Below are 16,736 nucleotides of genomic sequence, written 5' to 3'. Positions count from 1 at the left end.
TTGTCAATTCTAATAAGTTACAATGGTAGCTTCCAAAGCACGCAGTCCTGAATATTACTGAATTATTAAAAAAAAAAAACCCAACTTTAATTGTAATAGCAGGTGAAAAATTGTTGCCATCTTGTTTAAATCGAAACGGAAAATTACCTCCCCTTTTGGAACTCTCCTGTGTCTTACTCTCGTTTTCATCAAATTCTATTTTTTATTTTCTTTAATAAGTAATTTTTACATTTAATCATTTTAAAAATATGAGGAATATATAGATACCATTGTTTTCATGTGAAATTCAGTTTTATGATTTCCGAAATTTCATACCAATAGTGTAGAAGTGGCAAATGAACTCCCTGATAAAATTGTCTGAGATGAGTATATTTGTTGATGACACCATGCTCTATAATAGACATGAGTACATATACCATGCACTGGTTAAGGCAGAGAAAACTAGGACAGGAGCTGTTGATATAGCTAAAGCCTATGACAAGATCTGGCATGAAGGACTTCCCATGCAAATTAAATCATATGGTAAATATAAAAGCCAAGTACGTCCAAAGATGGAATACTGCTGCCATATCTGGGCAGGAGCTGCTAAAAGCAGCCTATCCTGCCTTGACAGAGTACAAAATAGACTTCGTGGCTTAGTGGGGGATGCTCTTTTCTCTTCCCTGCAACTTCTCTCCCACAGAAGAGAGGTTGCGAGCCTGTCTTTGTTTTAGTGTTATTTCCATGGGAAGTGCTCGTCTGAGCTACAATCTCTGCCCCCCACTCGCCAATCTCTCATAATAAACACCCGTCTAGCTGAAACCGCTGTCAATAATAATATTACTGAATTATTAAAAAAAAAACTTTAATTGTGTTAGCAGGTGAAAATTTTCAGCCGTCTTGTTTATCTCGAAACAGACAATTACCCCCCTTTTGGAACTCTCCTGTGTCTTACTCTAGTTTTCATCAAATTCTATTTTTATTTTCTTTAATAAGTCATTTTTGGATATAATCATTTTAAAAAATATGAGGAATACATAGATACCATTGTTTTCATGTGAAATTCAGTTTTACAAATTTCCGAAATCTCGTCCCTATATTGTAGAAGCGCCAGAATTTTTGACGAAAAGATATCAGGGAAACGAATGCCAACAAAAAGAAATCATCATCATCATGAATTATACTCCTCCTCCTTTACCACCACCACCACCACCACAACAACAACAACGGGTTCAGGTTAACCCTTTCATGCACGATTTTTTTTTTTTTTTTTTTTACATAAATTCTACATACCTCATCTAACCTGTTCTTGGCTTAATAACTAATAATGGAGCTAAAAACATATCCTTTAATGTTCCCGATTCTCATAACAAAAGAAGATAATTGGCCAAATCAAAGTCTAAGCAAAGTCTAGGCACTTAATGCATCTAAAACCAAGCTTCTCTCTTTACATCATCAACATTCTGATCCACATCTGGCATCAATTGAAATGAATGCCTCTCGTCTTCAGGAGGCCTCAAGTTTTGACAAGCTTCTGGGCTTGACCTTTACTCCTGATCTTAAATGGAACACGTACATCAAATCTGTTGCCAAGGCCACTGGAAAAATGGTGGGATCTTTCTATCGATCCGGTAAATATCTCACTGCTGATGCTATTCTCTATCTATATAAGAGCCAGGTACGTCCAAGGATGGAATACTGTTGCCACATCTGGGCAGGAGCTGCTAGAAAGGACTTGGCCTGCCTTGATAGAGTTCAAAATAGACTTCGCAGCCTCGTAGGAAATGTCCTTTTCTCTTTGCTGCAACCTCTATCTCACAGAAGAGATGTTGCGAGTTTGTCTCTGATGTATTATTATTTTCATGGAAAGTGTTCAACTGAGCTTCAATCTATGGTCCCCCCTCGCCAAACTTTCACAAGAAACACTCGTCTAGCTGTAAACACTATCAATAATTCCCCCCACTCTTTATCTGTGCCTAAACCTAAACGTAGATTCCATGAACAAAGCTTCTTTCTTAGAACTGCATGCCTGTGGAATTGTCTTCCGTTTTCCTGCTTTCCGGCTGACTACAATATGGTTGTGTTCAAGTCTAACATAAATAAGTTCTTGATGAGCCGTTCTATATAAGTTATCTAATTTACCAAATTTTCATTACTAATGATTACTATATTGTTCAATTTCTACTGTACACTCTTTAACCCTTATCCTTGAGTGGCCTCTTGGCCTTGATAAGTGGTGATGCCTATGTAAAAAAACAAACAAAAAAAAAACGCCTCGGCTTCACAGGGAATATGAGCTGGAACAAATACATCGAAGGCATTGCCATGGCTGCGGCAACAAAGTTGAGCTCTCTCTACCGTGCTAGAAAACTACTTACGCCTGAAAGTATCCTGTGCCTCTATAAGATCACTATTCGCCCATGTATGGAGTATTGTTGTCACATTTGTGCTGGTGCATCTGCTACTAGTCTCTCACTCCTGGACAGGGTTCAAAAGAGAGTTGCCAACCTGATAGGTCCTGAACTGTCATCTAAGCTTCAACCTCTGCGCCACCAATGAAATGTTGCATCCCTCTGCCTGTTTTACAAGTATTTTAATGGTGGATGCTCCGACAAACTACAAGCCCTTGTATCCCCCCTTGATGTAAATACCCCCGTGAAACCCGATAAGCAGCAAAGTCCCACCCCTACACAGTAGAGATCCCTAGATGTAAGAAAGCCTTCTACTCTAATAGTTTTGTCACCGGAACTGCTAGACTTTGGAATTTCCTTCTGGGTTCCTGCTTCCCTAACTGTACTGACATGCAGAAGTTCAAGTGCAATGTGAACAGACATCTTGCTGCTCAACTCCCTACATAGTAGCCCTGCAGCTTACGTCCCTGATAGTAGCCCCCTACATCAGAGTGGCACTGTGTCTTGTCTGAGGTAAAAAAAAAAAAAAAAATCGGTGACAACTCTTTATTTGTTGCTGTTGGCCAGCAGTATGAATGAAAGGGTTAATAGCTAAAAGTTGATGGGCAAGTCAGTCATAGACTGACGTCATTTTATACCAAAAATATGATTGGGTTGCAAAAAGTATAGTAAATCTTATTAATGATTCCATGTGTAGAACTCAGCTTAACGATAATCTGGGGAAATTAAGGTCAAGTGATGATGACAACAATCACCTACTAATGAGACGATTACCAAGTATTCCCTGCATATAATTGAACAGAGATTAAAAACAAAACTGTTGGACATTTATAACTGAAACTTGGTGGACAAGTCAGTCATAGACTGTCGTCAATTTATACAAAAAATATGCTTGGATTGGAAGAGATTGTAAATTTTATCAACGATTCCATGTGTAAAACTCAACAATAACCTGGAAATGAAAGTCTGGTGAATGTGATGAAAATTCATCATCACACCTACTAATAAGACGATCACTAAAGTGTCCCCACACATAGCTGAATAGAGATAAAATTAAAAAAGAAAAAACTGTTGGATATTCATGATTTAATCTTGTTGGACAAATCAGATTGAAATATCTTTGTACATGGTGAGTTACGGGAAACGGATGTTTTTAGAATGCTTCTTGAGGAAGGGATAGGGAGTGAGGAAGGTATTTTAGTAAATGTATGTACATTAGAAAATTTTTATTGAAATATTCACAGAGTTTTATTTTACTTTAAAACATCCGTTTCCCGTAACTCATCCTGTATATGCCGGGATGTATGTGAGGACATTTCTCTACCTTTGTACTCAACAAATTTTTGAGTGACAGACTTGACGTTTGGTATATAGGTTAATTGGAGTGCTAAATGTTTTGGTTTCGATTTTACTTAATGGCCCTAAAGTTGTTTTTTTTTAACTTTTGAAATCAATACCATATATTAGGTACAATATAATAGGTTAGTGCAAAAATAATGTTTTTTTGACATTCAACTATATATCAATACCATATATTTGAAATCAATACCATGTATTTTTTAACTTTTGAAATCAATACCATATATTTTTTTAACTTTTGAAATCAATACCATATATTTTTTTAACTTTTGAAATCAATACCATATATTTTTTTAACTTTTGAAATCAATACCATATATTTTTTTAACTTTTGAAATCAATACCATATATTTTTTTTAACTTTTGAAATTAATACCATATATTCTTTTAACTTTTGAAATCAATATCATATATTTTTTTAACTTTTGAAATTAATATCATATATTCTTTTAACTTTTGAAATCAATATCATATATTTTTTAACTTTTAAAATTAATACCATATATTCTTTTAACTTTTGAAATCAATATCATATATTTTTTAACTTTTGAAATCAATATCATATATTTTTTAACTTTTGAAATCAATATCATATATTTTTTAACTTTTGAAATTAATATCATATATTCTTTTAACTTTTTAAATCAATACCATATATTTTTTTAAACTTTTGAAATCAATACCATATATTTTTTAAAAACTTTTTAAATCAATACCATATATATATTTTTTAACTTTTGAAATCAATACCATATATTAAGAACAATATATTAGATCAGTGCAACAATAATGTTGTTTTTTTGATGTTCAACTATATATATATATATATATATATATATATATATATATATAAAAACGACATTATTTTTGCATCAGCCTAATAATATTCAATAGAGAATTAGCTGTGTAATAATAAATACAAAGTCTGCATGAATTAAAATATATTTAAGCGTGCTAGTGAGTGTATAAACTTATGAAATAATACCAAAAAAAAATCAAAACAAAAAAAACAACATAAGACAAATAAAAAAATATAACAGTTTTAATAAATAAGGTGTACAAAAATAATGGAGAAGATTTGCTTCACAAAATATGAATAAAAAAAAAAAAAATAAACATGATTACAATTCTCGGAAGAAGCATTTTTCTTTTTGAGAAATGATTAAATTGTTGGTGGTGTAGGTCTTATGTTTAAGTACCCGAAATCTGCAATGAAACTTGTTTGTCATTGACGACCGGTCTCGGAGCATCTCTACAAGATGCATTTTATAGTTGATTTTTTTTTTTTTAATAACAAAAACGAATGTACGTGTGTGCGGTTCACTTTAATAATCAGGTATGCAAATTTAATCTTCATGAACAAAGAAGGAGATAATTAATCTTAATAATTACTGATAATGATAAAAAAAAGAAAGGAAAAGAATAATCATGCATAAAAATTTAATTTTTATTAGCAAAGATGGAGATGCTTAATCTTAATAATAAATGACTTCGTAATTGTTGTAATTCTTTGTCTTCGTCAGCTAGAATAAAAAGGAAAGAATAATAAGGTATGCACAATTTAATTTGGTGATGCAGAAGAATGGGCGACTCAAAGTTAGCAGCAAACAGTGTCAGCTAAAAAAATTTGAATTATAATTAATTATTTTTTGCATAAAATAATAAATAAAATGTTAGTTTCATTGTTTTGAATTCGTTTTTACTTTTATAAAAAAAAATATTACTTTATATAATATTTACTGATTTCTTCCATTTTTTTTTTAGAAAAATAAAATAAATTTTTAGCTGATACTGTTTGCTGCAGACTTCGAATTAACTTTAGTTTACGAGCAAAGTAGGCAATGCTTAATCTTAATAATTACTGATAATAATAAAAAAAAGAGTAATAACGTATTCAAATATGATTTTAACAAGCAAAGAATATGCTTAATCTTGATAATAATTAATAATAATAATAAAGGAAAATATAATTACGTATGCAAATTTAAATTTGATGAGTTGAGTTAAGGAAAAACAAGCATTTGAGTTTATATAGGTTGGCTCACATGATTGATAACAGGTAAAATATGAATAGGCCAGTTATTTCCATACGCACCAACAAAATCATAAAAAAAAAAAACATTCACCAGAAAAATATAAAAGCAGTGGTGCTCAGAATAACTATCTGAGTATCATGATTGCCAATATAAGAGACCTGGTCGGTATCATACAAAAGTTTGGCTCTTCCACTATTATTTATCTTGACAGACTACATCAGACAGAATGCAGGTAAATAAATATGACCAGCACAAACCATATATCACTCAGAACAAAAAATGAATCACAAAAGAATTTAGACTAGTAATGGAGTGCTAAGGTAGTGGTTCCCAAAAATTACCTTAAAGAAGAAAAAAACTTGGATGCCTACTAGACACTATCCTCGAGTGTCTAAGGTCTCTCCGTACAGGGGTTTGTCAGGAAAACCTGACACGAGGATAATTTTTTCTACAAGTAAACCCTGACTAAATATTCAAAATCACATAGTATTTGTGGCCCAAATAAGATCTCCTCGGTATGGCTGACCCACACTAGTTTTTTTTATGAGGAATGGTGAATCTTCAAGTGATGTTACCTCAAGTAACAGCACGAAGCTAGATACTCCATCAGACTAGATAAATTCTTGTCCTGGAATCCAATAAGACAAAGAGACTACAAGAAAGACAAGCAATAACATATTTAAATGATCGATAGAGGAGATGAAAAATTATATTCCCAACTTTTTTTCTAATGGAATATTCGAATATCTATGTATCTTATGTAGAAATCAAGTGTCAACCGCTAGGAAGGGGGCCCTTGATTTTTTGGGAACTTTGTCTGAAGTAAAATAAAACAGTAAGAATGGCCCTCGGGCCAAGATCACAGTGTAGTATCTGTTCTAATCCTACACTTCACCTTTTCTGTCCTCAGTCGGTGGAGGAGAGGTCCTCGGAGACAATTTTTTTTTTGTTCCTCTCTAGAGTGCCCCTATTTAGGGAGCTGGATTTTCCTCACATTAAAAATCGACCTTGTGTCTAACTCTGCCCTCGTGGGGAGGCAAGTAAATAGGAACAACATATAAAATGTATCCCGTTAAACATGAAAGGGAGCAAAAAGTGAATTTGAATAGGTTCCTATTCTGCTGATATTTTAAAACCAGCTAAAACATTCATGATTTTTACACTATTCAGAGAACACTTTAAGAAATTATGTTGTTTATTTGTTTATTTTGTCATAATCGTTGATTTCATGCTTGACACAATTCTTCAAATGACTCTACCACAGCCAAGCACTCCCATGTGTGTATATTTTCTTTTTCAATGATTTTCAATATTTTTTAAACGATTTTTTTTGTCCTTTTAGGAAACATAAATGTCTGAACAATATAATTTAATAACAAATCTTGATATAATTAAATAATCAAAGCATTAATTAAAAATTAAAAAAAAAGAAAGTCCATCGAAATTGGAATTTTCTGTTTTGTAATTTTGTATCCAATTTTCTCTTCCATTATAAAGATTTGTTTCTGAAAAGAAAAGAAAAAAAATATTATCATCGTTTTTAATGGTGTAAAATAATCATTATCATCGATTTTAATGGTGTAAATAATCATTATCATCGATTTTAATGGTGTAAATAATCGTTACCATTGATTTTAATGGTGTAAATAATTATTATCATCGATTTTAATGGTATAAAATAATCATTACCATCACTTTTAATGGTGTAAATAATCATTATCATCGATTTTAATGGTGTAAATAATCGTTACCATCACTTTTAATGGTGTAAAATGGTGCCTTCTACTGAATAGCTTCTTCCCCAGAACTGCTAGACTTTGTAATTCTCTTCTGGTTTCCTGCTTCCCCAACTGTACTGACATGCAAAAGTTCAAGTGTAACGTAAACCGACATCTTGCTGCCCAACTCCCTACATAGTATCTCTGTAGCTTATGTCCCTGATAGTAGTCTCCTACAACAAAGTGGCAATGTGCCTTGTTTGGGGTGAAAATGTAATAAAAAAATATGTAACCAAACCAGGGGGCAGGCCAAGTACATGGCACACAGGCCAGGTGCTAGCTCCAAGTCTCAGTGGTTACACTTTTACTTTGTCTAGTGATGGACCCTTACAAAACATAACCAGACACTCACTGGTCACTGGAATTACGGCTCTGATGTTCAAAGTATGCCAAATGTGTATGATCCTAAGTGTGTGTGGCATAACCTTTAACATGCTGGCTGTTTCATTGTCAGACGTCAGAGTTGAGTTTTCTTACAAGTGCACTGTTCATGGCAGATATAGGCCTCTCGCAGTTGCTGTTTGAGTGCCAGGTTTCAGGGTAAATCTAGAAATTAACTGGGTTATTCTCCAAAATTCAAAGCAATCAATTGACAAATATCGAAAAATTAGCCAAAATCTTAAATTAAATTCTTTCATCGTCATTGGAGATCATTTTCTCATATAACGAAAATAATTATTGCATAAAATAATTTCAGATACACTCATGCAAGGAAAAGCTAAATTATTTGTGTTTTCTAGATTAACTGTCTCCAGATGCAGGGATTATGATTCAAAGCAAATTATTTCAGATAGCTTTTCAGCTGGAGGAGAAAAAGGCATTCTTCAACTTAGCTCTTGGGGCTGTCAGCTTAAAGCTGAACACAGCCTCTGTGGAAGCCAGCAAGCGAGTCTCTCCTGTCTGCTAATACAATGTACTTTTTTATGAAAACCCCAATTCTACCCCCTCCCATCTCTCTGAAATCATTCCGTTCTCCTCTTCTTAGTTCTCTTCATTCCTTTTCTTTTTTTTCTTTCTCCTGAATTCCTTCTCTCTCTCTCTCTCTCTCTCTCTCTCCCTCTCTCTCTAAAATCCCTCTTATTTTCTTCCTCCTGTGTTCTCAAGAAAATCGGTCTATCAAACTTTTTTCTTTTTTTTTTGGTAGGGGAACATGGATCTTCTCACTTTGGTCAGCCCTCTTCATTTCTCTGGACATCTGAAACTTCTTTAGCCAAGTGTCAAACATACACGATCACACCTGCCCCTTTGCCTGTCAGCAAGGTGTGCGGATGTTGTTCGGGATAGGGTTAGGGTTACATTAAGACCTCTTAAGCTTAAGCTTTAAATTTTGTAATATTTCATGGAATCAAAATCATGGACAGTGATCAAAATTGGAATGGGAATTCTAAACATAAGGTTTAGTATCATTATATCTTAGCTTTAATCTTCATAAAAGAACATCAAATTAGTGCGAATGTGTTATGTTTGGGATTAATTTAATCTGTCCTGGGATGGATATTCTTCTCGTATATTTGTAATTTTCTTCTTCTTCTAAAATTACCCGTCTTAGTGTAGGTAAAATTATTTTAAATATGTGTTGTATATTACCCGTCCTTGCAAATTACCTACCCTAGGTAAGATACAATTATTTCATATGTGTAATACCCGTCCCAGGTAGGTAAAATATTCTTTTGCTCAAAATAGCAAATGATACATAGACATTAAAAATTCATCTCTCCTAAGAATAACAAATATATCCAAAATCAAATTCAATTTTCTCATTGTTTATACAGTCCCGAGCAATGCCGGGTAGCTCTGCTAGTCTATAAATATAAAAGCGAAAATGTATGTATGTATGTGTGTTCGCTTTTTCTGTGTGTCTACAAAAGGCTTCTTACAGAGAAGCGGTCACTCGCTTCACAACTTTTTAAAACTTCTCATATCACATATAAATCGTAATATCTCACAGTTAAAAACAAAGCTCGCCTGTCTATTTAATTTGCTCGATTTCGGGAAGATAAATATTCAATATTTGTCACTCGCCACATGTGGGTTAGTCTTTTTCCTATAACATCTTGGGGGCGAGGAAAAAAGCGTCCAGCAGCAAATTAAATCCCACAGTCAAACTTGGCCTCATTAACTCATTAAAACGAGCACCTGCTAAATCCAAGTAATTAAATAAATTCAAACGTGTTTCCGTAAGTATGTCGCGGTGGGGCAATGGTTAACATCGCACATTTTTTTTTTCACAATTTTGCCTCAACGGTTCGGGTTCGATCCTCATACTTAATTTTTTTTTTTAACTCCCCCACCACTGGAGTTTCCACACACACCTCCAAACACCCGGGCAACGCCGGATACCCCTCGCTAGTATATCTATAAAAGTGAATGTGTCTGTGTGTCTGTCTGTGTACATTTTCCTTCGCAATAACTCCAAACACCCAGGCAACGCTGGGTACCCCTTGCTAGTCTATCATATAAAAGGCAAAATGTGTGTGTGTGTGTGTGTGTTTGTATGTCTGCCAAAAACTTTGGATAGACACGTCGGACTCTGACAAAATTGGCATCATTTTAAAGCTCAATGTCTCCGTCGACAAATATCTAAACAATTAGCCAAAATCTTAAATTCTTTCATCGTCAACTGGGCCAGTTTTACAAGGAGAGGTCACTTTTTTTGAGCAACATTTTTGCAAGTCATTCAAACCTCACATAAACCATGTCGCATAAAACGCATTACTTCGACCACACGTGACGTCGCAATTGCGGTGGGTGCATCGATAAGACCGTTTGCTTTTTTTTTCTCCACCTTTTCCTCTAGCGCGTTACAGGTACTTTTTGCGCTCGCATGGGTACTTGTTGTTCTTTATTGCTAAACCAACACCCTTTCACACACCTCCACACCCTCGGGCAGCTAGGCTAATATATAAGACTAGCGGGGGTACCCGGCGTTGCCCGGGTATTTGGAGGTGTGTTTGGTGTTAAATAAAAAAGAACCCGAGGGGGGGGGGTAGGATCGAACCTGAAGCCCTGAGGCGAAGTTTGAAAATGAAATCGGCCAGCCAGAATGAGTTAGTGAAAGATGTTTGAATTTATTTAAGTAAGAACCAAATTGACAGGTGCGCGACCGGAAGTCGTCGAGCGTTACGACGACGACGTAAGCATTGTTATAAGCGAAGTAAAAAAGAAAACAACATTTTAATTAAGCGGGGTGGGGGTAATCAAAACATTGAAAAAAACACAAAAAAAACTAACGTAAGGCAAACGAATGATGAAAACAGAAAACGAACACGTGAAAAATGGCTTAAATAAGCCTGTTTCGATATTAAAATTTAAAAAATTGGTGGGTACCTGGGTGTTTTGGGGTGTGTAGTCGGGGGTGGATAAGCAAAGTAAAAAAAAACAGAAAAACGAACGTTATGTGAAAAATGGCTTAAATAACACTGGTTCAATATTTAAATTTAAAAAAAAGGGAGACATTTCACACCACGCTTCGAACTCAAAACGTTTAGATAATGAACCAACGCGCTAATCAACTGACCTAACGCGACGTACATGAAATTTGTTCAGTTTTTCAACTATTTAAAGTAAATCAGGTCATGACGTCATCTGACGCATGCGTAGAACCGGTCAAGAGGGCCGTATTTTTTGCCCCCCCCCCTGTCGAAAATTGTCGATTTCGGGGTGAAAAAATGAACGTTTTTGGCCAATTTTTCGATATTTTTTGAGCTTCAATATGATACCGAGTTTGTGAATTTTTGTTGTGTCTGTCGAAAGTTTTTGCAGACACACAAAAATACACACATACATACATACATTTTTGCTTTTATATATAGATAAGCAAGAAGATTGCATAATTCTGGAGAAATGTTTAAAAAAAAAACTTGTTAAAACTTACTTGTATTTTTTATATCCTTGTGGTATACATTTTCAGCAAAATGCTTTTCCTCATTTCAATTGTGTTTCAGCATTTTCTTTTGGTAAATATATGCAGCTGAGGTCAATGACTCATGATGGTTAAGATCACAGTGTAGTACCTGTTCTGATACGCTTCATCTCTTGTTTATACTCGTTCAGTGAAGGAAAGTTCTTTTAGACTGAGGCAGTTTTTATTTTTGTCCCAATCAAATGTGCCCACTTTTTGGGGGAGCTACGTGATTCTTCTTAAAGCACTCTTGTGCAGCTGCAGCCTGTAATTAGTCTCTCTAGTGAATGACCGTCCAAGCATGGTGAAGAGCCAAGCTCTTGATGAAGTAACCCTATTAATGTCCAATAGTGGATTTAGAAGAGTCAGTGGAATGTTTTTGATCTTGTTTTTTAAGGGAGGTAGTGTTTGATCAACACTGCTGAGAGCCATGAGATAAGACACCATTTTGTTTTTAAATCTCCAAAACAGTTTTCATGGTAAACAAGCTGAGCATGCGGGGTCTGCTTCCTCGGGTGAAAAATTTACTTTCACCATGACTAATGTTTGTGCAAACTTAAAAAAAAATCAAAGGTATGGTTATTGAGAAAAATGTGAATAAATGAATAGATGAACGATTTGGGGGTAATTTTACCCCTATAATGCCCCCTAGGGGAGGCAACCAGAGTTATTCCGGAAAATCCGTTTTGGCAAAAATTTACTTTCACCATGATTAATGTTTGCGCAAAATTCCCCCCCCCCCCAAAAAAAAAAAATGCAAGGAGTGGTTATAGAGAAAAATGCGAACAAACAAATGAACGAACGGATGAACAGAAGTGAATTACTAGGTCCAGTTCCTCCTTTGTCGGGGGGACCAATAACTGATGGTCCCTGCAGTAATATTAGGACTAGTGTAAATTCTTGGAAAAAAATACTAATGCAGTGATTGAAAGAGATTGACGTAACAAGCAAAGAAGCTTTGCAACAAAGGATTTGAAACTAAAAAATTTTTTTTTGTTTGTGTATAGTTTTAACAATTGGTTGTTTTAGCTGTTTTGTTTTACGGTATATCAACCCTTTTTCAGGTTATTTAATGCTGAATCCAGTAATTTTGTAAAAAGTTCAACCGCTTAAAGTTCTTTTTATGTTCAAATATGTATTCATGGTGTTTGGTTCGGTTTGGTTTGGTTTCGTTATTTTGTAGAGGAAAACGGTTTTTGTTTTTGACTTTGCAGAGCATGCTTGAGTTTTGCAAAGGGAAAAACGAAAGAAAAGCAAGAACGTCAGTATTTTGTGCATTTTCTGTCAGAAAGCCAATATCTTCAGACAGCCTGATCTGGTAGAACCAGTTTAAAGGTTAAAAAATTTCCCAAACTATATATATATATATATATATATATATATATATATATATACAAGGTAATCCAGGTAAGGTTTATATCCAACTGTAACTTTACCCAACACAATCGCAAAGTAGACGAAGAATAAGAATTCAACTCGCTTTTTTTTCCTCATTCTCCCGCCACGCGTAACTTCTCGTTAAAAGAGACATCTACACCAGAAGCTGGCAGTTATTTTTGCTCCTTCCAATCCCATGTCTTTTGGAATGAAGCCTATAGGTTAAATTCACCAAGAATTTAATTTGGATATTCACTTGACATAAGGAATTTTTTTTTTTGCTCCTTCCAATCCCATGTCTTTTGGAATGAAGCCTATAGGTTAAATTCACCAAGAATTTAATTTGGATATTCACTTGACATAAGGAATTTTTTTTTTATTTTTTATTAATTTTTTTAAAAATTTTATTATTTTTATTTTCAAGGCTACAAGCCACTCGAGGATAAGGTTTAATGAGATAAATAGATTGTCTGTGGAATGGTGAAGTATTTTATGAGAGCATTGAAAATGACGAGTGGAAGTTTTATCACATATGAGGACAGTTTATGGGGAGTATTTGTTGACACTGGATTTGAAGATGACCATGTTGTAGTTCGCAGGGAAGAAATTGTGTGGTAATGGGTTCTCACAGATAGCCATGTTCACCTATCACCAGAAATAGGCCATCTTGAGATGTGTTAACTTCTTTTACAAAAGATTCAGCCTCCTTACAATGCCTATGCATAAAACAACCCTTTACTCAAAAATGTTTTTTTTCTTTATTAATATGTCATATTTTATCGAAGCTAAAAGCCACCTGAGGATAAAGGCGAGATAGATTGTCAGTTGAATGACGAAGAATATTATGACAGTTTTGAAACTGATGACTGGAATGAACAAAGTTTTAGGACGGTTTATGACAAGTATTTGTTGCCATTAGACTTGAAAACAACCATGTTGTAATCTGCAAGGAAATAGTTCCATAATAATGTGTTTTGACGGTGGGAAGTCATCAGAAAGGAAATTCCATTTGAAGCTAAGCACACAGAAAAAAGAAATGAAAGTTTTTCAGTTGTAGGAGTAAGACATGTTCTTGCTGCGAATGTCTTACAGGGTTCATTTGGCGTAATTACAATTTGAATAAATTGATGAATTTATTTTTTTTATGTTATGGTGACAGCATTGATTTTGAATGTCCAGTTAGCCACCTTCACCAAAAAAAAAAAAAAAAAAAAAAAATTGTGAATTTTAACAAAGTGCCCTTAAATATATAAATAAATTTGACAAGCAGCATTATTTATAGGGCAAGTGAACTCACTAATATCCGAATTGGCAAGTGAACTCACTAATATCTGAATTGGAAGTTCAGCTGGGATCAATTTTTTTCTGAATGTCCATATGCGATCAGGTTTTGATGATTTCATCGCTATTGAATTACATAAGCTCTCAGCTTGCTGCATAATGTCGACAATTCTCTGAACAGTATGCTTGCAGCACTGCCATAGAATTGGACTTTAAACACCATGTCGGATGCTATTGCGTTGATTCAGTCATGTGAGGAAAATATGCAGGCCTTTAAAATCAGCTTTTTTATGTAATTTATTTTATCTTGGATCAAATACACATATGTCTCTTTTCGTCATTGAGTTGTTTAAGATCTCAATTCGCTGCTCAATATTAACTATGAACAGTTTGCTCAGTTTGGGCAGTGAAGAAAGTATACATGCCTTAGAAATTGGCATTCAACATTTCATATATTATCTAGGATTGAACACACGGATGTGATACCTTCCTGAATGTCCATAAACAATCAGATTTTGACGGTTTTTTCAAAATCGAGTTGCTTGATACCTTGGCCTGCTGCATAATAACCGCAGTGCTATGATCAGAATGCGTATGACATTGCCATAGAATTGGATTTTAAACATGCTGTCAGATATTACTGTGTGGGTTCATCTGAGGAAAACATGTGTGTCTTTAAAATCACTATTTATTTAATCTTGGATCAAAAACTAATATTTGATATTTTTCTTCACTGTTGGGTTGCTTGAAATCCCGGCCTGCTGCACAATATCAGCTATGAATAATTTCGTCAAGTTCTGGCTTGGACTCGGACTTTAAACACAGTGTTCGATGCTATTATGTTGGTTTAAAATGAAAAAAAAAAATACATGCCTTTAAAATCAGCATTCAAGATTTTATATTTAATCTAGAATCGAACACATAAATTCTGATGGCTTTCTGAATGTTCATATTAGTTTTGTACAGTTTCTTCATCAATGAAATGCTTAACACCTCGGTATGCTGTGCAATATCAGTAGTGTTATCGATGGTATGCTTGGAACACTACTTTGAGATTGAACTTGGAACATACCAATTTTGATGCCATTGCGTTGGTTTAATCTTAAAGTGAGGAAGTACATGCCTTTTAAACATGCATTCAACATCTTATTTTTTCCTCAGCTTGAACACACAAGCTTGCTTCTTTTCTGAATGTTCACAATAGAATTTCTTAAGACTGATGCGTGATTTCTGCAATTCTATGGGACACTGCTCCAGAATTGAACTTAAACACAATGTATTTAATTGGTTCAAAGTAAGGAAAATATGCATGCCTTTAAAATTAACACTCGACATCTGACTTTTACTCAGTTTGATCACACAAATCTGATTCCTTTTTGAATGTCCATACGACGTCAGATTCAGATGATTTCTTTGCCATCGGGTTGTTTAAGATCTTGGACTGCTGCACAATATTAGCCATGAACAGTTTGCCCAAGCACTGATTTAGGCTTGGGCTTTGAACACACTAATTTTAATTGAACAAAATGGAGAAAATACACGTCTTTGAAATCTGCATTCAACATCTGACTTCACCTCGGCTTGAACGCACAAGTCTGATTCCTTTCTTCACTATCGAGTTGCTTAAGACCTCGGCGTGCTGCGCGATTTCAGCAATGCTATGCATGGTATGCTTCAGGCACTGCATCGGGATTGAATGCGAACACACTGCGTTGGATGCTATTCAGAATCCAAGAGTGCTCATTCTGATAAAAGGAAATTACAAGAGCAGAGTTCCTGCTCGATTCCGTTCAATACTAAGGTTCCATGGCCGGATACTCATAATCCCAGGAAAACATGCCATTGTGTTTCTTTTGGGAAACATCACTGGAACGATGAATTAAATTTCTTGGTTCGGCTGAAACGAAATGAAAATTCATTTTCAATAAAAAAAGCTAATACATTACAAGAATAGAAATTTACAAATTCAAAGTGAAACTGTAAAGTCGTTGACAAACTACTTATAGAGAGCTACTTATACATGATTCTGATAAAGTTAGCTTAAACGGAGGATATATATATATATATATATATATATATATATATATATATATGATTAGTTTTTTTGGAAAAAGAAATCCAGCAGAGTGCTCAATTAAAAGGAAAATCCGAAATGTAAGAGCGTATTTATATTTTGTGTACAGAAAGTTGTTAGATGAGACAAAGCATTGGTACCGTCGGTTTCAAGCCCGATAATAAGGACCATTTAAGGTATCCTTATCAAGCTCTCTTCAGCCATGGCTGAAGAGAGCTTGATAAGGATACCTTAAAATAAAAAAGGGGGGGGGCCAGTAAAAATAATTCTAAAAGCCGACAATATTGTGTTCTTGTTTAATAAAATCCAAGAAGGAAAATCCATCAGAATATATAAATCCTGATTCCAGATTCGATATTAGAGAACAACTTTTAGAAAATTGAAATTCAAGAGAAATTTCAAAAACAATAATACAAAAAGAGAGTGGAATACAAATAGGAAAAATCATATCTGAAGATATATCTCACGAGAATTTTATTTAACTATTTTAATTATATATATATATATATATATATATATATATATATATATATATATATA

At 34.3% G+C, this 16,736-nt stretch overlaps 1 protein-coding gene across 1 annotated transcript in view; it reads right to left on the bottom strand.

Moving 5' to 3' along the window:
• Positions 1-14,857: 14,857 nt before the first annotated feature.
• Positions 14,858-16,736, bottom strand: part of LOC145259960 (uncharacterized) — a 358,155-nt gene continuing 356,276 nt past the window's right edge. The window contains exon 41 of the mRNA XM_080117937.1: positions 14,858-16,019. Within this exon, the coding sequence (XP_079974063.1) occupies positions 15,919-16,019 (101 nt within the window). The 3' untranslated portion in view covers positions 14,858-15,918. The remainder of the gene's footprint in view (positions 16,020-16,736) is intronic.

Source organism: Euprymna scolopes, chromosome 35 (assembly GCF_053919585.1).
Source record: "Euprymna scolopes isolate OS-2025 chromosome 35, ASM5391958v1, whole genome shotgun sequence".
NCBI classification, from domain to species: domain Eukaryota; kingdom Metazoa; phylum Mollusca; class Cephalopoda; order Sepiida; family Sepiolidae; genus Euprymna; species Euprymna scolopes.
This window is presented reverse-complemented; position numbering and strand designations above follow the sequence as displayed.